This window comes from Cydia strobilella, chromosome 8 (assembly GCF_947568885.1).
Source record: "Cydia strobilella chromosome 8, ilCydStro3.1, whole genome shotgun sequence".
NCBI classification, from domain to species: domain Eukaryota; kingdom Metazoa; phylum Arthropoda; class Insecta; order Lepidoptera; family Tortricidae; genus Cydia; species Cydia strobilella.
In genome coordinates this window covers 15,093,003-15,115,594 of record NC_086048.1, presented here as the reverse complement: position 1 = coordinate 15,115,594, position 22,592 = coordinate 15,093,003, and the positions used below count along the sequence as shown (strand labels likewise).

The window sequence follows — 22,592 nt, the reverse complement described above, 5'->3', positions numbered from 1 at the left end:
GATCCAGAGGTGTCACAAACGCGTTGCCGACCGTGGCGACCGTTTAAAAACATGTACCTACACTCCTTTTTTGAAGAATTCTCGAGAAAACCTCGGCAAGCAATTCGTGCCACAGTCAGTCATGCAAACTTTTAGTAGGGGAAACTGCATTGAGATGATTGTTACCACACATCATGCTACGATAAAAACAGTTTTGAATGTTTTAAGGCTTCCTCTTCTGCAAGTGCACACACAAGTGTGCAGATATCAATGTAACCGTTCACAATTATGTCAGAAAGGTTTTACATAACAGCTACCAGTACGTAAGGATTACACGTGCTCTAACTCTCCGCATTTTTTTTAAACAAAAAGGAACAATATTAACAATTTCATAATGAAAGAAACGCAAAGCAAATGCTAGCAATATTCTTCACTTGTTTATGTAAGTTTATTGACCGAAGCGTAGCGAAGGTCTACGGTTTGACTCGCGCATTTTGCTTTTGTATGTCCGGATGTTCTCCTCTACAGGTCGCAATTCTCAACCGATTCTCGTGAAATTTTTTGACCAAATTCTATGATTAAATAGAATTTTTTTGTCGACCCGGTTTTTCGAAAATTTTCAAAATGGCGGAGTCGTGATAGCTCGCGCCCAAACAAATAGTCGTATCGATATCATAACAGTATTTTCTTTTAGAGATATGTTTACAGATTAAACGGCAAAAAATGCAGAAATTTTGTATTGCTGGTTTTGGCGGTATTTAGATGTTTAGTTTTTACTCGAGAAAGAGTAGCCGTATTTCGTCAGCTTATATAAGAACTAGCATGGCGTATTTTGCAAACAGTCGCTTTTTTCGTTTGCAACGGGTGGTCCCTGGTTCGATTCCCGGTAATTGTATGCTGCTGCATAACTTTTTGTATTTTTTTTCACTTAAATTTCGTATTGTTTTTTTATTTATTTTATATTTTGCTATTTAAAAAAAATGAAAATAATATTATTGATTGATCAAGCGCGGGCTAATTTTTACAAGCTTTTATTTAACTAGACCTAACACATATGATTTTTATTTAAAATTTCTAGTGTTCTTAACCGCGGAGCCATACATTTATTTAGATTTAAGTGGTTCTCCTTATTCCGAATTTCATATAATTTTATTTACAGTATTTCTCTTAAAATACGTAGATTTTTTGCACTATAAACTTTGAGGTTTAGGTAGTATAGATTCGTTTGTCTGAGCGGGGTTATGGAGCCAATTATTTAATAATATTATTGAAAAATTCAATAAAAATTGAGAAAATTTTGCCCAACGCCTGTCCATGTGAGTGATCATCCATGTTAAACAAGATAGTAGTAGTAGTAAAACTTTTTATTTTACAAAAAGAAACATAAAACAAGAGAAAAACGCATCATTTGTACAAAGGCGAACTTATCCAAGATGGTGAAGTTAAGTTTAATAATAACTAACAAAGATGTCACTTTAACACAGGTCACCTAGCTAAGTAGTGCCTAACTTGCTCGATATGTGGTGACATCGTGAGGTCGAAACGGGCCGATTTTTAGGGTTCCTTATCGAAAGGGTAAAAACGGGACCCTATTACTTACTAAGACTCCTCTGTCCGTCTCTCCGTCTGCATGTCACCAGGCTGTGTCTAATGAACCGTGATAGCTAGACAGTTGAAATTTTCATAAATGATGTATTTCTGTTGCCGCTATAGGAACAAATACTAAAACGTACGGAACCCACCGAGGGTTTTTTAGAGTTTCGAGCGCTTGATTTCGTGTGGCTCCCTTCAATCACTACTAAGCATTTCAATACTTTTAGAAATTCAAAAATCAGCCTGGTATACAGGGTGGTTTGGGTCAGTGAGGGAAACTACCAGATCCCGTGCTGCTACGTGAAAATGGTCTTAGAAAACCTTCCCTCAATTTCAAATTAATGAAGATTAGGGTTTTCAGATTTTGGAAAAAACATAGGATGCAAGAAAAAGGTAATTTTTAACAAATGTCTGCGGCGCCCTTTTTCTCTTACCTACAAGCTTTTCACTGTAGGGTAGGGCAAAGCTCAACATTCAAGTCTTACATACAGGGCACCTGCTTTACGCTATGAGGTCCCTAAGCGACCCTATGCGGTCTTCGCAATAACTTTTCCACGTCACGTTTCACGTCAACCACTGCGGCTGTGTCCCTAATAGCCTTTTCCCATGTTTTTCTGATGCCAATCGATCCCATTCTTATCCACGATTAAAAACTTGTATGGAACCATAAAAAACTTCGCCTAGGAAAGCCACAAATCGAGGAAAACTTTTCCCATACAATTTGTATGAAATGAAAACTTTAATTTTTCACATGCTATTTTTTATGCCAATCGATTCCTATCCAGTATCAATAGTTTCATAGAGTTCAACTAATGGTAATGTACCTACTAAAAAGCCTCAATAATTTTCAAAGCGAAATTTATAAAACTAGAAAATATTATGCTGAAGCGATCAACATCAAACTCAAGGTGATTTGTTAAGATTTAGTTAGTCGAAACCGTTTTCTCCCGAAATGGAAATTGTATGAATAAAGTGCCTATTGTCTATAGCTATTCTACCCTCTTATTTAAACCATCCTAGACACATCCATCTTAAGCTATGCTCGCGAGGTCTACAGCTCACAGAGCCACTAGTTTATATGCCGGCGACCTATCAAATGTGGTAATCAACCTACCTAACCTAGATAGGTTCCGCAGCAGCAGAGATCTGCTGCCTGTCAAACTAGATGCCTATATATGCACACACATATTAATTTAAATAACATTATATAAAAGTCACTCACGTATATAGTTGATACGGGATATCTAAACTAGACTTGGCTGACGAAATGAGCGTTACTGACACAAAACGAGCACAATAAAAGTTCAATTTCTTCAACCATCGTTAACCTATGATGAAATGCCACCATCTCATTACAACTATTATCTCACCGTATGGATTATTCCGCGTGTTATCTGGGGTCAACCCGGTCAAGTGGTGTTTGTTTGTTACACTCGCCCCCCGTGGCTCGCAATAAACGCTATCTGTTGGCTTTCCGTAATACCCGTTATTTAGGTTGCGTAACTGAGCTATATACGGGGTATTTGACACTTCGTTGACGTTTCAATTTCGATGTTGACGTGCTTTGTTAACGTCGTTAACGAGGTGCTATTATAGTGCTTCTAGAGTGATAACATTCCGGACCACCGGGTATTTTTTTACCAGAACCACAGATTATATAATAGTTCTTACGAACAGAACACAGGATCCCGGAATACCGTGCCGCCTAGTACAAAAAAGTTTCGGAACGCATTCTTCTCGGTAGTATTAAAGCTTGTTTTAGGTAGGGTAGGTCAAAATAACCACTTTAAAAAGTGATAGCTACCTGTACACGACGCGCATAGTATTTTGTAACTTAGAGTCATTTTAACATGTAATAATTTTAAGTCGCGTCACGTATAGAAATAAATGGTATTTAGTATGTTTTTATAACAGGACAAAGTATGAGTAGCATACTTTGTACCTCTTAAAGGAATCCAATAAGAGAATTCCAATTAGGTAAAGTTAGGATTGCAATATAATTTAATTAAGATAGGCTTATAACAAATAAAGAATTTTCCTCATTGTGTTTCATTACGTAGATCTGTATAAGAAAATAGGGCAAAAGTATACGCAACCTTATTCTAATAAGAAATTGTGATAATAGAATAGAATCTAATAAGATAGGTAGGATAAATAAATAAAACATGTAATTTGTTAATATATAACTTTAATAAATAAAGAGAAACGTAGGAGAGTCGAGGAAAGAGAGGTCTGCGCATGCGCGAAGCTCAGACGCCCGCGCCGGCGCGGCGCGGGGGACGAGGTCTTTAAATATGGAGGGAATAAAAGGCGGTGCGCCGGCCATAGGAAGCCATTACGAATCGAGCAGCCGAGCAAGAAACACCTCTCCAAAAGAAGAAAAGAAGACCTCTCCGACCTCGACCCTCCTGCATCTGATTTAAGAAGAGCTCCAGTTGTTTTACTCCATCCTTGCCGCCTATGCCGCACCCTATACAGTCCACACCCCTACGATAGATCTCAAGACAACAAGATTAGGGCCTAACACTCACATTGTTTGGTCCTCGTCGAAGCCGGATCTCTGAAGCAAGAAAAATAGCAAGATGGCAGTAACAAGAAGCAACCACGGCAGAGAAGAAAATTCGTCAGATGAAACGCAGGCCACGGACCAGACCGGCGATACATCTGGTACAGGAGAGACGTCAGGCACAGGCGAGACGTCACGAACAGGCGATACGTCACGCACAGGCGAGACGTCAGGCACAGGCGAGACGTCGGGCACGGGCGAGACGTCAGGCACGGGCACCACCACAAGAACGCGCGCTGCAACAGAAGCCAGCATCGCCGGCACCAGCACGAATGGGGGCCCAGCCGACACGTCGGGAATCAGAGCAACGCCTGCAGTTAGCACCGTCGCCACACTCGTCGGGCGAGATTCCGTCGAGTTAATGCCACCGCCGCCAGTTCCCGCTAAGCCCGCTCGGTCACACCGATCCAAGGCCTCCAGCAAGAGACTCCTCGCGGAGTTAGAGGCCAAGGAGAAGTTAGCCGAGCTGGAGCTGAAGCGCGTACAAGCCGAAACAGAACTAGCAAGAATCAGACAACAAAGACTCGACCTCGCCTCGTCAAGAGAAGAGTCTGAAGAGGAAGAGGACCTTGCTCCACAACGCATTGCCGATTGGTTCAACCGCCGCCCAGAACAACCAACAGCGATTGAAGAAGAGCCCGCCCATGAAGAAGCACACGTGCCGGCCCCGCGCGCCACTAGAAAACACGCGCGGCCGGAGGCCCCTCGAGCCGCCCACGCCATGGACGTGTCATCGCTGACCGCCGCCCTAACAGAAGCCATCCAAGCCGGCAAGTCCTACAGAAAATACATACCAGACCTGCCGACATTCAGTGGCCTATGCAACGAGTGGCTACAATTTAAAGCCGCGTACAACGAGTCCGCCCCCAGTTTCGCCGCAAGTGAAAACGTCGCCCGTATAAGAAAAAGCCTCAAGGGAGTAGCCTTGGAAGCCGTAAGCGCCCTCCTCATCAGCCGGCCGCACCCCGAGGACATCATTAAAGCACTAGAAAGAAGATACGGAAGGCCAGACGCATTACTCGTCAACGAACTGGAGAAGATGAAGGGACTGCCGCGACTCACCGACAGCCCGCGCGACCTGTGCATATTCGCCAGCAAGATCGCAAACACTGTCACGACTATCGAGATATTGAAGAAGCCTCAGTACCTCTACAATCCAGAGCTACTGCGGTCGATGGTCGATAAACTCACGCCTATACTCCGAAGCAAGTGGTACGACTACGCGGCCACGAGAGAAGATACGCCCGAGCTTAAGAAGATTGCCGACTTTCTAAACAACGAAGCCGACAAGTGCACGCCTTACGCTCCGCCTGAAAATACGACGGAGAACAAAGAAGTGAGGACCGCAAGAAAGAAGCCCGAGCGAACGTACGCCGCTACCGCCGACACTAAGAAGCCAAGAGAAGAGAAGCAAGCGTGCCCACTATGCGAACACGCTACTCACCAACTGCCGTCGTGCCCGCAATTCATCAAAATTGACACGAACGAGCGCTGGGAAGTCGCGAAGAAACACAACATTTGCTACCGATGCCTCGCTAGCAAGCATCGCCGCTTCGCGTGTCGTGCGAAGCCCTGCGGCCACCTGGGCTGCCCCATGAGACATCATCGCCTACTACATCACGAGAAGACGCCGCAATCAGTCGCCGCTGCGCAAGTCGAGCCACCACAACAACATAAACCGGAAGAAATAGTGGCCTCGGCAGTGAACACAGTCGCCTGCGCACAACCACGAACGAGCCGCGCCTACCTGAAGATAGTGCCAGTAACACTGCGCGGCCCGCGAGCGACACTAGACACATTCGCCCTATTAGATGAAGGCAGCACGGTGACAATCATCGACTCAGCACTGGCGGACGCACTCGGGCTAGACGGTCCCACTGAACCAATGTGGGTGCAAGGCGTAGGCGGGAAAGAGATGGAGCACAATCAGAGCAGGAGGGTCGAGGTCTTCATCAAGAATAAGCACGACAGCCAAGAACAACGCATAACGAACGCGCACACCGTCGGCAGCCTCGGCTTCACCACACAGTCGATCGGCATGAAAGAAATAGACGGCTGCGCGCACCTCCGGGGTATCAAGCACAAGTTAACCTACCGCGGTGCAACCCCACAAATACTCATCGGCCAGGACAACTGGGACCTGATCGTGTCACGAGAAATAAGAAAAGGCCGGCGCGGACAACTCGTCGCGTCGAGAACCCTACTAGGATGGGTACTTCACGGCTGTCGCACCACAAAAGCGAAGCCGATCGCCTACTGCTGCGCACATCTCACTCGTACCGGGCCGACCGAGAACATAGAAGAAACCATGAAGAATTATTTCGCCCTCGAGTCTCTATCAATCGAGCCGAGGCGACCCCGTAGTGATCCCGAACAACAAGCTCTACGCATACTAGAAGAAAAGAGCCGCCGCCTACCCAATGGCCGGTTCGAGACGGGGCTACTGTGGCGCAACGAAACAGAGAAGATACCTAACAATCGCACCGACGCACTCAAGCGGCTGCACACGCTCGAGAGGAAGCTGGATCGTGACGCAAGCCTAAAGCAACAATATAACGAACGCGTCAACAACCTACTTACCTCAAACTACGCCGAGCGCGCGACAACGCCCCCGAGTGACAGAACGTGGTACTTACCTCACTTCGCAGTCTGCAATCCAGAGAAGCCGAAGATTAGACTGGTCCACGATGCTGCGGCCACATCACACGGTCGCAGCCTCAACGACATGCTACATACGGGCCCAGATTTCCTACAATCGCTACCCGGCGTCATCATGAAGTTTCGACAACATAGCATCGCAGTCTCAGCCGACCTGAAAGAAATGTTCATGCAGATAAAAATAAGAGAAGAAGACCGGGACGCCTTCCGCTTCCTATGGAGGGGCGATCGCCGCGAGGGAGAGCCAGAAGAGTACCGCATGACTTCCGTCATATTCGGCGCGTCATCATCACCGTGCACCGCCCTATACATAAAAAATAGGAATGCACAAGAACACGCGACACAGTACCCGCAAGCCGCGCGAGCGATAGAGCGAAATCACTACATGGACGACTATCTACAAAGTTTCGACACAATAGAAGAGGCAAGACAAGTAACAAGAGACGTCGACTATGTGCACAAAAAAGCCGGGTTCCAGTTGCGAGGATGGGCCACGAACGAAAAAGAAGCAATAAGTAACGTCGTCGGCAGCGAAGAGCGAGAGGGAAATACTGTCCCTATCGGCGGGAGCGAGATAGAAAAAACGCTCGGCCTGCTATGGAACACAAATGAGGACAGTATCCGCTTTCGCCTCAATACAAGAAGAGCGCAGCCCGAAGTAATCAACGACCTGCGGCCTCCGACGAAGAGAGAAGCACTCAGCGTCATTATGTCAATTTTCGACCCGCTCGGCCTCATATCACCAATCACTACGCCGGCCAAGCGAATCATGCAAGACACGTGGCAACATAGCACAGGCTGGGACGAAGCGATACCAGAGCAGCTACACGAACGCTGGAGCGAATGGCTACGACAACTTCGAGACCTAGGTACCCTAAAAATACCTAGGTGCTACGACACTACGCCCGCCGCCACACACGAGCTGCATACTTTCGTCGACGCCAGTGAAGAAGCCTACGCCGCCGCAGTGTATTGGAGAATGACGCGAGCCGACGGCTCAGTCAAGATAGCCCTAGCCGCCGCAAAAAGTCGAGTCACACCCAGGAAACCGGTCTCCATTCCTAGATTGGAGCTACAGGCGGCCGTCCTAGGCGTACGGCTAGCAAAAACAGTCGTCGAAGAACACAATTTCGAAATCACTTCGAAAACATATTGGAGTGACTCTCGCACGGCACTGGCATGGATACGCGCCGAGCCCCGCACATTCAAGACGTTCGTGGCACACAGACTCGCCGAAATAGAAGACTGCACTAAGAAAAACGAGTGGAGATGGGTACCGACAGCACACAACGTGGCCGACGACGCGACCCGCGCCACCCCGGCAGATTTCGACTCGCAACATAGATGGTTCACCGGCCCGCCCTTTCTCTATGAACAAAAAGAGACTTGGCCCCACGAGAATAAGGTCGAAGTTCCCGCGACCGGCGAAGAAAAAGAGACGTGCGCTGCGATCGCCGTCCCTACGCAAGATAAACACGCAGCTATACCCGAGATCGAACGCTTCTCAAAATGGATGCGGCTGCTGCGAGCGACCGCGCGCGTGCTACAGTTCATCGACCTAGTGCGCCCTCAACCCCGCGCGCCCGCCCCGCCCGCGACACAACTTATCGCGGCGGCGAAGCGCAAGCGGACACGAGCGAACGCGGAACAAGACGGCGCATGGAACAAACGCACGCAACACACGCGCGTGCCCGCCAAGAGTGCAGCTACCCAACCCCAAGAAGAGAAGAAATACTTAACGCTAGAAGCCAAATACCTAAACGCCGCCGAAAAGTTACTAATACGCGCCTCACAAGAAGATAGCTACGAGAAAGAGAGAAGGCGAATAGCGAGCGGCCGTACGCCCGACAAGGACGACCGACTGGCCAAGCTGAGTGTTTATATGGACGAGGACTGTATCATACGACTACGGGGAAGAATAGCGGCGGCCGGCAACATACAAGAAGAGACAGTGCAACCAGTAGTGCTATATGGGAAGCATCACTACACGAAATTGTATGTTTCTCATGTGCATGAACAATTACATCATGGCGGTACGGAAATAGTGGTGAACGAGTTGCGACAGCGAGTGCACATAGTGAAAATAAGGCCGACAGTGAAACAAGTGATCGCTCAGTGTCCGAGATGTCGACTACGTCGTGCGAAGCCCGCGGCCCCGGCCACTGGTGACCTACCGGCGGCACGCCTGGCGCATCATGTGAGGCCCTTTACCTACACGGGTCTAGACTACTACGGGCCGCAAGAAGTCACAGTGGGACGTCACAGAGAAAAAAGGTACGTCGCGCTGTTCACATGTATGACGTCGAGGGCCGTACACCTAGAAATGGTAGCCTCACTAAGCACGGACTCGGCCATCAACGCACTACGCCGTTTCATTGCCCGGCGCGGGTGCCCTACAGAGCTGTGGAGTGACAACGGGACCGCCTTCAGAGGAGCCAACCGCGAGTTGACGGAAGCCATGAGAGACGCCGCCCACGCGCGCCGCATAAACTGGCGTTTCCTACCCCCCGCCGCACCCTTCATGGCGGGCGTGTGGGAACGTATGGTGCGCACGGTGAAAGAAGCTATGAAGGCCACCCTACATGAAAAATACCCGAGCGACGAGACTCTACAAACCCTACTGGCGGAGGCGGAGGCGACGGTCAACTCGAGGCCCATAACCTACGTAGCGGTGAATCCAGAAGACCCACCGGCACTGACTCCAAACATGATCCTGCTCGGGCCGGACTGCTACACCCCGGCTCCCGGCACCTTCGAAGAGAGCGACATGAACGCGCGACAACACTGGAGGCGCGCCCAGCAGCTGGCCGACACCTTCTGGCAGCGCTGGGTTCGCGAGTACGCGCCGCTACTACAACACCGGCGGGAGCCCCACGGCGCAGGAGTCACCCCGGCCGTCGGCGATGTCGTAATAATATGCGACTCCAACCTCCCCCGCAACATATGGCCACGTGGAATAGTGAAGCAGACGTATCCGGGCAAGGACGGCGTGGTACGAGTCGTGGACGTCACCACCAGCAGAGGACACGTGCTGAGGCGGCCAACAAAGAAGATCGTCGTGCTACCAGTGGGATCGCAAGGCGACGGCGGGAGAAATGTACACGACGCGCATAGTATTTTGTAACTTAGAGTCATTTTAACATGTAATAATTTTAAGTCGCGTCACGTATAGAAATAAATGGTATTTAGTATGTTTTTATAACAGGACAAAGTATGAGTAGCATACTTTGTACCTCTTAAAGGAATCCAATAAGAGAATTCCAATTAGGTAAAGTTAGGATTGCAATATAATTTAATTAAGATAGGCTTATAACAAATAAAGAATTTTCCTCATTGTGTTTCATTACGTAGATCTGTATAAGAAAATAGGGCAAAAGTATACGCAACCTTATTCTAATAAGAAATTGTGATAATAGAATAGAATCTAATAAGATAGGTAGGATAAATAAATAAAACATGTAATTTGTTAATATATAACTTTAATAAATAAAGAGAAACGTAGGAGAGTCGAGGAAAGAGAGGTCTGCGCATGCGCGAAGCTCAGACGCCCGCGCCGGCGCGGCGCGGGGGACGAGGTCTTTAAATATGGAGGGAATAAAAGGCGGTGCGCCGGCCATAGGAAGCCAGGATTGCCAACGGTACCCACCTGCACGGACGCACCCTACTCGCGCACCAGCTAATTCGTTCGTGTTTTTTCCTACGGAAAAAATAGGCGAATCGCGCCCGGCCCCGCCGGAGGGGACTACCAGCGTCTCCACTGAACCCTGCAGCCGCGAGGACCCGAACATGGACCTCGGCCGGCAGTAAAGCGTCGCAAGTGGACCCAAAGAAGATGAAGCCGCGCCGGGAAAACTCGCGACGGTCCCCCCTCGTCCCCGCGGATGAGGTGGGTAGATCGGAACGGGAAGTTTCCGGCATACCCGCACGAAACCCGCCTACGGAAACTGACCCCCCCGCTCACACGGGACGGGTAGGTAGTACGAAAAGCGGGTTTTCGCATCCACCCGCACCCACGACACCGCAGCCAGACGCCAAACACGACGACGAGCTCGCCGAGTTCAGCGACGTCCTGACCCCGACACCCGCTGACGGCTCCCCAGAGCCGTGGCAAGCGGCCGACGCGGCCCCGGGAAGCACCTTTTCCCCGATTTCACGGGAAGCCCTGTGCCGGCTTACCCCTCGTGAGTTACTGGATCGTGATCGCATCCTGGTGGCTCGCCTGGGGGAGGTCGGCAACATGTCTCCAGCCATGGAGGCGTGGATGGCGGCATACATCAGGCTGCAAGGGCATGCCCTGGGAGAGGCGGGAAAGCTGCTGCCTGAAGACGCCCCTCTACTCCGCTTCGTGGAGAAGCACCCGGACCTCCTGTCACCTTCGGCAGTGAAGAGGGGACCGGAATGCAGCCCTCCAGAGAAGAAGGAACCGAAACGGGTCTGCCAAAACCCGTCTCCGCCTACCGACCCGCGACTCCGCGCCCAAGCGAGAGCCGCCCTGCAACCCACACCAGGCCCCCACAAGGGCCCTGACAGCGCCACAGCACGCACCGAAGCCCTCAAGCCGGGAGCAATAACCTCCAACAGCAACAGCAGCTACGCGAAGGCCGCAGCCCTCCCCTCGGGCGCAGCCAACGCGCACACAGCGACCACCGGCAGCAAGGCTGCAAAAAAAAAAGACGATACCATTAAAAAAAACAACAGCACCCAAAAAAATAAAGATACCTGCACTAAAAAGAGCAATAGTGCCAAGCAGCCTTGCGGTGAAGATGATGTGGGTACTCAAAAAAAAAAAAAACTCAAGTACCCACCCATTTTCGCCGAAATTCTTCCCAACTGGCCGAGGGTCCTAGAGGACCTTACGCAAGTACTTGGGACACCGCCCTTCACTACGCCGATAGGGGAGGGCATCCGCTTCGAACCCCGCTCCGAGGAGGAATACCGCATGGTAATTCGCCACCTATCCAAATTGGAAAAAGAAGCGACCGCTGCCATCACAGAAGCCGAGAAGAAGGGAGAGACCTCAGACATCATTAAGCCGCTTTTCAACATCTACGGGCTGGAGAGCGAGAAGCGGCTCAAAGTGGCCGTTAGAGGCCTCCCCATCAACACGCCTTCAGAGGAAGTCAAGACCGCCCTGGAGAAGCTGGGCCACCCCGTAGAATACGTAAAGGAGATCAACGCGAGAGCGGGACGCCCGGGCTGCATTTACTTCGTTCAGCTCGCGGGGACTGCCCGGGACCACGCGGGCATCTACGGGGTGTCTGAGCTACTCCATCTGAGGGGAATCAAGGTGGAGGCATGGCGCGGGAAGAAGGGGCCCGCGCAGTGCCACCGCTGCCAAGGTTTTGGCCACTCCTCTCATGGCTGCCACCGACAACTGGCCTGCGTCCGCTGCGCTGAACCGCACTGGGCCGGCCAGTGCACGAGACCACTGGAAGTAGAAGCCACATGCAGGAACTGTAGGGGACCGCACCCAGGAAACCACAGAAACTGCCCTGCTTTCAAGAGGGCTTACCGCCTATGGAAGGCCGGGAAATCATATTTCTCGGCCCCGTCGCGCCCAGGCCCCATCACCAACGCCACGGTCGCCAAGCCCACGGTGGAAGAGTCGGCGCCTTCAACATTGATGGCGCCGGCAAACCCCCCCACCCAAAGGGGGGTGGTACGACCGCAGCCGGCGAAGGAGCCCGGAACCGCTGCGAAAATGAAGCCCACACTCAAGACTGCCACCACGAAAACAGCGTCAACTCAAACGACGTCTGCCCAGACTCCGTCAACAGCTCCGGCACCAGCCCTCGAAACTGCCGCACGCCCCACGCCGCCGCCAGCACTAGCACCCACCTACTGCACACCCCCGGATGCCAACGACCCCTTCGACGCCCTCGTCTTAGAGGTCTTAAGCATGCCGGTCGGACCCAGAAGCCCCAGACGCGTCACGCCGCCGCCAGCGCCAGCACCCACCTACCGCACGCCCCCGGCTGCCGACCTCTTCGACGACCTCGTTGCGGTCTTGAGCAGCCCGGATGGACCTAGAAGCCCCAAACAATAACAACAACAACAACAGGGCCATACGAGCCCGCTAAGATGCCAGCCCACTTTTTGGGCCTCAAGAGACCCGCCCGTTGTAACGGGCGGCGGATAGAAACCGCCAAAGATCCAATGTAAGGATGGGAAGGCAATTCGCCCCTCCTTCGGAGGTGCGAAAGAAGCAATGGATAGGAAGCCATTACGAATCGAGCAGCCGAGCAAGAAACACCTCTCCAAAAGAAGAAAAGAAGACCTCTCCGACCTCGACCCTCCTGCATCTGATTTAAGAAGAGCTCCAGTTGTTTTACTCCATCCTTGCCGCCTATGCCGCACCCTATACAGTCCACACCCCTACGATAGATCTCAAGACAACAAGATTAGGGCCTAACACTCACACTACCTATGTAAATTTTACAATCGCTTTGAAACAAAACCTAACTATAAAATAAGCTTATCTTATCTATATCCAAATATATAGTTAGTGAACATGTCTTTCAATAGGCCATATGGAGTTTCAAGCAACGGACTTTCTGCTTCATTGGAAACAAAACTAACATTGCCGTCCCCTACCACGATGTATGATACGGCACGATAATGTGTTCTGGGTAATTTTAATATTGTTAGTTGCCACCCGCTGTCGTGCTAGTGCCTAGTATGGTGGTCGTTGTTACATGTCGTTTATCGTTTTTTTTATCCACAGCGATAAAAGATGTTAACGCGACCACCATCGCAATAAGCTTTTCACCGACACCATTGTCTTACGGTTGCAAATTAATGTAATAAAGTTAATGTTTGGAATTAATTTAACATACTCGTAATATGCATGCGATAGCCACTCATTAGCTAGTCCTGAATTGACAGGCCGGTCTAAAAAGTCTCTAGTAAGTTTTAACTGTTATTTTTTTTTTTCAAAATATACCTAGACTTTCCAGTACGTAAATGTTAACATGCACAAACGTCATCCTCAGTTACAAATTGGCGTAAAATAACATATTATTGTCAAATTTGGGTCAATTCTTGTAATCAAAGCATTGTTGTGCTATCAATGGTTCGATTTTGATAGGATCGTGCGTCAGTGACGACCTTTTCTCGACAAATATTTACTACCAGCTTATCGCAGTGAGAAATAAACTAGCGTTAGTATACAAAGTAGGCTGTTAACATTCTCGATAAACATTTATGTTTATACTTTTAACTTGGCGACATGTTTTCTTATTTATTTAGTCGTATGGCGCGGGTACATAATATATAGGCAAACAATTAAAATAATACTAAAATAATACTAAAATCAGATGTTATTCAGTGTCTTCAGTCATGCAGCTGCATAGGTTGTAAGATGTAGCAGGTCTTCCGGTGGTCCAGAGTATGAATGCAGAGGAAAGCGCTGGATAATGTGTTCCATTGTTTTCTAAAGAAAATATAGAATATAATACATTTCGTACTTTAAAAAAAAGGGGGATACCACAGTTCGTAAATAGCAGTAGGTAATGTTCTTATCAGTAAGTCAATGTCAGTTAATGTACTGTGCTAATTATAGAAACGGCGCCACTGTTATCAAATTATCAAGCCTCGCTTCCGATAAACTAGGATAGTTGGGGTTTCCGCAATATGATTTCAATAAAGTGTGATATCCTGCAACTATTTTTTTTACAAAAATATTTTTTTAAAACATCATCATCATGACACAATCATGATGATGATGATGATTTTTTTTAAACATGGACCTTGGCAAACCTAGCCTTTGTCTTGGCCGATTTACTGCTGTTTTGTTTTCATTTTCAATATTCTATAGAACAAATTATATTTAATTATATAACCCAGGGGTTCCCAATCTTTTTCAGTCCGCGGCGCACTTGCGAGTTTAAAACCCGGCGGCGGCGCCCTACCATAGCCAAGTTATTCGAAATATATATATTACATGGTGAGGAGGATTGTCTCACGGCGCCCCTCTCTACTGTCTACGGCACCCCAAGGCGCCGCAGCGCACAGTGGGAACCCCTGATATAACCATTTAAAGAACAGTTTTATCCATTTCCATCCATTAATTATTCATTTTAAAAGCTTATAAATCCCATAACTATATTACCAATCATACTTAATTTTGTTATTGTTAAGTTTACGTTACAATTTGTGTTTTATGTATGCACGCATTCCATATATCATTTACTCACTTATGCTTTTTTCTATTTCAGAATCAGATCTCACCGGCCTATTGCATGTTGGTAAGTACTCGTTTATAAAATATTTATTTACATACCACGTTCATACGTATATTATATTATCATAGTATGTTTTTATTAGAATAGCAAAATTGTATTCGAATTAGGAATGACTCGCCCCAGGATCGCTCCAGGTCGGGGGACCATCGTGATAGAATACTCGTGACTTCACGATGCTCCCCAATAACGACACAGAGGGTACCGCCGCAGGGGAAGTTAGTGGGTAATCTCCTACCCTCCCTCTGTGTAACAGTACCGGAGGAGCGAGTCCCACATACCAGTCATACCACCCCATCCTCAACGGGCCTTCGCAGCTCGGGGTTGAGATACGTGAATGTATGGTCCAGGTTCGGGCCGAGGCGTTCTTTTTTATAGAAAGTATCACTTGATTACCGATCATCCGTCAAAGAAAACGAAGTGTTTGATGTCTCAGCCCGGAGCCAGACTGTTCTAGCATGAGAAGTCCTTAAACCATAAATAGGAACTTAAATATTGATGAAAATTGTCAAATTGGTCTTCTAGTTAGAAGGATTTAAAATGGATGACATATTCGAACCTCTATTTGGGGTAAGAAAAACATTTTATTTTGCTCGTGGCAAGAGATTAAACGTACTGAGTTGATATTTGTATAGTTGCGCGAAATAATAAATAAAGCTTATGTGAATATAATATACCATTTTATGGAAAAAATACCATCGTCTACGAAGGCTTTTTGCTTGCAAATGTTACTCAATCAAGTCGAGATCGGGACGATTCCATCACCAATATTTCACCTTGAATATGACAGTTCCACTTCGAGTTGTTTCTAAACATAAACTATTGTTCTCCGTAAATTGGACCGTCTATAAATAGCAATAGGTCACGTAATGTTGTGTAATAGCAGAAATCGTTTTCAGCGTGTGTGGGAAATAGCAATAGCGCGATTCATAATCGGTCGAAGGTCTCATTTTATAGTGATCTTGGAATTGTTGCAGTTTAAAATTAGGATGGAATGTGTCTATAATAAAGTTATCTAAAAATATACATATGTAGAGTTTTGATTTCACGGTTAGTTTCACTAGACTTATATTGACCGGGACCGAGACCGGGATGATGCATGCAACTGCGTCGAAATATCGGGAGCTCATAAATACTACAAAAGGTAATCACGGTCTATATCCCGGTCATTATAAGTCTAGTGATACATATGTAGGTATATAATTCGAAAGCTGGAAACAGCATCTAGATGTAAGGACACACATCCGCGTAGTTATACCTAACCCCGACTTAGGAGCTAAATATAAAAAAAAAACCGGCCAAGTGCGAGTTGGACTCGCGCACGGAGGGTTCCGTACCATTACGGAAAAAAACAGCAAAAAAATCACGTTTGTTGTATGGGAGCCCCATTTAAATATTTATATTATTCTGTTTTTAGTATTTGCTGTTATAGCGGCAACAGAAATACATCACCTGTGAAAATTTCAACTGTCTAGCTATCACGGTTCATGAGATACAGCCTGGTGACAGACGGACAGCGGAGTCTTAGTAATAGGGTCCCGTTTTTACCCTTTGGGTACGGAACCCTAAAAATCCTTTATTTCAGATCTGCATTGATCCATAACGGCGTTAGTATAAAAAAACCTAAAAACTATGTTAAGTACTAAATTAATTAATAATAGTACAACAAAAAAATATTTATCTCTATGTAAAAACTAAAAGCTAGGTATTTGGTTAGACGTGTTTTTTTTTGCTTTAAATATACATATATAGGTATATATCATAGGTACCCAAAATAATAAAAAGGTTGAAATACGATCGACGGCTATATTAAATGAGTTGTATATATGTTCAGGAATGCGGAATTGGTGAATGAAATTGTTTAATATTAGTTAATTGCCTAGACGAGACGACTCAGACCCAAGAATAGGTACCAATTACTGTGCGAATCGAACTAGAAATATAATTTGGCGGCAACTATCGTCGATCTTCTCGGTTTGTGCTGTAGCAACAGAGATGTACCTATCTAATTCTATTTGATTTTATATAAAATATATAGAAGCGACCAATATTTTTCAAAAAATAAACTGAAAAGTTGACAATCAGTATAATAACAAAGTATCACTAGACTTATATTGACCGGGATATAGACCGTGATTACCTTTTGTATTATTTGTGAGCTCCCGATATTTCGACGCAGTTACATGCATCATGTTGCAAAGGTAATCACGGTCTATATCCCGGTCAATATAAGTCTAGTGAAACTAACCGTGAATCATTCAAAACTCTAATAACAAAGTATTTTTTTTTTTAAAGTAAAGTTTGTGTCACTGTTACGACTACTATGAGTTGTGACAGATTGTTATGTGAGCTTTGGTTGTATTTATGTTATTTATTACTTTTAATTGACTATTTTGTCATTTATTTTAGTTTTTTCACGTATAGTTAGGTACCTATATATTAGAAAACATCAGACTACGATGTATCTTGTAGTCTCCTTGTTTGACCATGGAGACAACCTGTCCCCATTCAATTTTAGAGATATTTTAGTGATCCTACAGACATTACAAGCTTTTATGTATTATGTTCTTGGCTGGTACTTACATTAATATGTTGATATCTATAGTTCGGGCGCCAATGTTTCATGTCCTTAAACAAAACGTCGAATATCTGTGACTAATGCCCGTTCCAAAACAATACTCTAAAAATAGAAAGACAATGAATCCATCTGTAGGCGATAGTTCTTTATTTCATGTCTAATTTAAGTTTAGGTATAAAAAAAAAACCCTAGCTACTTATTACGTCATTGTGTTATTAGCTGTAATTTTAATTGTTAAGATTTATTTCGTGCATACTAACTCCATCTGTTGAGCCTTACACTTATTTGTGATAATTAAAAATAAAGTCACAGAGGGCGCTGGCGTGTATACTTAACCTAAAAACATATGGCGAATTCCCGTTACCTATCTGCTCACAACGCGACACGCGAGCACTCTCTCTCATATTTCACTTAAAAAACCTAGTTTTAATCCATCTTCCACCTGCGTATCCTACACCATCAGTTATTTTGATGGCTGTGTCTTTTTTCCTCTTTGGCAGTCTAACAAACGTATGCAATCAACCATTTCATTTCATTTGTAGGCAACTAATTTTAAAAATAAATATAAATATAAGCTAAACCTGGAGTGACCCACCGTTACTGCTGATCCCGGCGCAAAGGTGCCCGTCATGCTCCCTAACGCGTTGAATCACGATGGAGAGCCTTTACCCCAACAATTAATTTTGTAAACATTTTTCGCCTTATTACTAATTACTTATAATTATTGTTAAAATAAAAATAATTAAATAACTACCAAAACAAACAGGAAAACGACTCGTTTTATTTTAATTACCGTCATCATCATCTTCCTCGCGTTGTCCTGGCATTTTTTTGCCACGGCTCATGGGAGCCTGGGGTCCGCTTGGCAACTAATCCCAATAATTGGCGTAGGCACTAGTTTTTACGAAAGCTACTGCCATCTGACCTTCCAACCCAGAGGGGAAACTAGGCCTTGTTGGGATTAGTCCGGTTTCTTCACGATGTTTTCCTTCACCGAAAAGCGACTGGTAAATATCAAATGATATTTCGTACATAAGTTTCGAAAAACTCATTGGTACGAGCCGGGGTTTGAACCAGCGACCTCCGGATTGCAAGTCGCACGCTCTTACCGCTAGACTACCAGAGTTTTATTTTAATTACCGTGAATTTTAATTCTTAGTATTCGTTTATTTTATTGTGCTCATGCATCGCTCGTTTTACGACATTGAACCAGCAATAGCATTTCCGGTCTCTCGAAATTAGAAAGAGTTAAATTTTGTTTTTATTGCAAAGCAAAAACGTGTTTAAGGCTTGTAAATGTCGGCGAACAGACGGACAGATGGATGGTTAAGGGTTAGGAATAAAGGCTGGCACCCTAAAAATCATTCTTTACAACATAAACATGTAAGGTGACGATGAGACTATATTCGTGAATAATGTTTTGCTTTTATACTACCTATACCTAATGTTTTTAATCCACTTGAGAATTACGAAAAGAGAGTAAAGGCACTTTCAAAGAGGCGCACTTTTCCTAATAAGGAAGGTGCCTCTAACTCCTCTTGTACAGTCGCCACCAGATATATCGGAGCGGCCAAGGTGCTCACAAATATCTGAACACGCCTCTATTGTCAAGGCGTTAGAGTGCGTGTTCAGATATTTTTGAGCACCTCGGCCGCTCCGATATATCTGATGGCGACCGTACAATCGGGGACATTCGCGGTGAACCACCTTAAGGACAAAAATCGTTTAAAGGTGGTCAGGCGATAGCATAAAACCGGACAAGTGCGAGTCGGACTCGCCCACCGAGGGTTCCGTACTTTTTAGTATTGTTGTTGTAGCGGCAACAGAAATACATCATATGTGATATTTTCAGCTGTCTAGCTATCATGGTTCAAGAGATACAGCCTGGTGACAGATAGACGGATAGACGGATAGACGGACAGACGGACAGACGGACAGCCGATTCTTAGTAATAGGGTCCCGTTTTTACCCTTTGGCACTTAAAAGTGTAGGTGTTAAAAAAAGGTTAGCTCAGGTAAAGTTTATTGCCGTCGTCTTTGTGACAGGCGGCATTTGCAAGCTAAGATAAGGAATCCAAAATGCATCCTCACTGGTTATCTTTATGGGGAGGCGAAGCTTAGCCTAAACAACAACTAATAAACTGTCCTTACTACTATGGTTTGTTTCAAGCAAGTAAATCATTTATTCTGCCTAAAATGTGGTGCATAAGTTTGTTATTTACATGAAATATCGGAATAACAAATTACCTGCTTTTACCCTTTTAATATTAAGATAAAGAATCCTAAATGCATCGTAATTGGTTATCCCTATGGAATGTTATCGCTCGTAAGGATTGAGATAAAAAAAATCTGAACTGGTTCACCGCCAATGTCCCCGACACCGACAGTACTTCTAGAATAGAAAAGCAATTGCCATCAGAACGCTTGCTACATCTGGCCTTAGCCCAAATTACCAATGTACGAAGTCGAAGTACCGCCAATGTACGTTAGTTTATGGAAAATATTGAGAGTACAGAATAGATGTGACCCTATTGCGCCGCATGCGATTCAATTGAGGCTCATGAGAGCAATTGATGTCATTCTGTCTTATACCACACACACAAGATCTGCGGTTAGCTGAGAACGGGTAGACCTAACTTTGAGAAAAAGCGAACACAAAGCTATGCGAAGATCAAAGAACAGTAAAAATGAAATGAGTTTTCAGACAGATAAGGCTGAGAACTAAACTAGGTAATACTCGTACGCCCGCTGGGTCAACAAGGTTTTTGAAACAGCTGAAGCTATTTTAAAAGGCCCCCAACAAGTTACACATGCTAATCTAACCTAGATCGCGAGAAATCGTTCGACGTAGACATCCCATAGAGACACGAGTTTTTCGACTCATATTCAAAAACTTAAAAACTCGTAACTACAGTCCAAAAGCTCCCAACTAAATATAATCCACAACTAACTCGAATATCTTCGTTCAAGTGTTATTATAATTAAGCTTTATTTTCAAACAAACATAAAAATATAAAAACAAAAATAATACCAAATTAAATTAACTAAAAATATCTAACTATATACATATACATATTTACAAGGTGTGATTATTATTTGAATGTTGCATTTTAAAGGCAAGCTACAAAAGCTATTGTAATAAATGGAAGAAAAAACTCAGACACAAGAGACAGAAGCTTGGTATTAATACTAATATGCTGAATATTTGCTATATATTTGCTTAATTAATGTTTGATGTTTAAATAATTACTAATGAACTCGTTGCCCATAATTGTAGTACTGGATAAAAGTTGGGTAGATTCACCTGATTTACGATGGTGGAATACGTCAACGAAAACTTGCAGTTGTGTCAGATAAACAAATTCTGTACAGGTAACTTTACAATTCACGTGATCAGATCGCATAAATTAACTAGCATATTGTCTGCGCCGTTGATATTTACGTATTTATATATTAGCGTAAACAGTCTTAACAAAACAAACATGTTATGTGTTTGGGGCATTATTTCGGTCATCGAAAGATCCGTCATGTTCTGTATTATCATACTTTATAGTATTAAAACCACATAAAGTATGAAAATAGTATTTATCATTACTTACAAACTTTAATATAGACATAACATTTACACATTTACAGGAAAGATGAACTTAGTAAGTAATTTGTAAATCAATTAAGACTACTTAACGTTGCAATAAATAAAGTTATTGGTAAAGAAGTAAATTAACTAACCCGCCCGATGTCACACCAATTCTGTATTGACTGTCCCGTTTTGTGTGCAATAAACTATTTTTTATCTTTATCTTTAGTGCACAATGTTTTAAAATAAAAACCAATTGATAGATATGAATACGTTTTTCCCTCTGACGGTTCTTAAATAACACATGGAGTAATTACTTAAAGTGAGGCATTAAAATAAAATAAAGAAATCTCCAATAAATTACCAATAATCAAATTAATATCTTTTCGCATCTAAGATTTGTAGGTAATTCCTTATCCCAAACATTTTGGCATCCGACCAAAATTACCTCCGCCAATAACACTTACTACGTAAGAACGTCTTTATGATGTCTTTAAACAATTGGGTTTGTTTTATTTCCGAGTTCATGAGAGTTGAGTGAGACCGAGTCCTTGATATTTGAGGTGGCAATGATCCAAGACGCCCTTATAAGACAGCCGACACAAGTCAGTGTTTTGCACAAAGAAAGTAATACATCAAAGGCGCGTGAAATGAAGCATCTCAGAATATGTGCATAGTTCGAATTCTAAATCGGCTTTCTTATTTAGAATTAAGCAAGTTATTCTACCAGCGGCGGTGGCAGCATGGTTGCATTATTATCGCCTGTCACTATGCCTGTCACTTTCGCACTTACATACTTGTTAGAACGTGACAGGCATGGTGACAGGCGATAAAAATGCGACCGTGCTAAGCCCGCTGGGCTCAAATTTAATAGAAATCGGCAGGGCTAAATATAAATCTTACAGGCTCAGTAAATAAATATAACCTACCTTTTCGGATAATATCGTTTGTTGAGAAATAAACAGTGATGACCTGAGCGATTTTTTTTTGGTACACAGTTAAAAATGGATTAAGAATGACAGATTGCTACGTGCAAATGATTATTCTGTGTTGACGGGGTCCCTCCCCAGGTCTGGACGGTGTTGGAACGAGGAAGAAGCAAATGAACTTCGTGACAATGGACTCTTTTTCCGCCATTTTATTTCTAATAATTTCTAAACCTAATCACACTTGACTTGGCACTATTTCCTGAATGACGTACGTCTTCCCATTTATTTGAATGGTCTAGTCTAGAGCACGACCACATTTTAAGGGGCCCACTGACTATCAGTCCGCCGGACGAAATCGACCTGTCAGTTGTTCGGAACTGTCAAATTTTTGTTCTAACTGACAGGCCGATATCGTCCGGCGCATGGAGACTGTATAAAGGAGCCAAATCTCTATGTATGAAAAGTGTCCATCA

The 22,592-nt window shown here is 44.9% G+C and overlaps 2 protein-coding genes across 4 annotated transcripts in view; both read left to right on the top strand.

Annotated features, from left to right (window-relative positions):
* Nucleotides 1-22,592, top strand: part of LOC134743793 (uncharacterized) — a 427,044-nt gene that overhangs the window by 212,909 nt on the left and 191,543 nt on the right. The window lies entirely within an intron of this gene.
* LOC134743784 (uncharacterized) overlaps nt 1-22,592 on the top strand; it is a 287,723-nt gene that overhangs the window by 149,131 nt on the left and 116,000 nt on the right. For 2 of the 3 annotated variants that reach the window (XM_063677439.1, XM_063677441.1), the window contains exon 3: nt 15,013-15,042. The exons of the other annotated variant lie outside the window; for it this stretch is intronic. In XM_063677439.1, the coding sequence (XP_063533509.1) occupies nt 15,013-15,042 (30 nt within the window). The remainder of the gene's footprint in view (nt 1-15,012; nt 15,043-22,592) is intronic. 3 annotated transcript variants of the gene reach the window in all.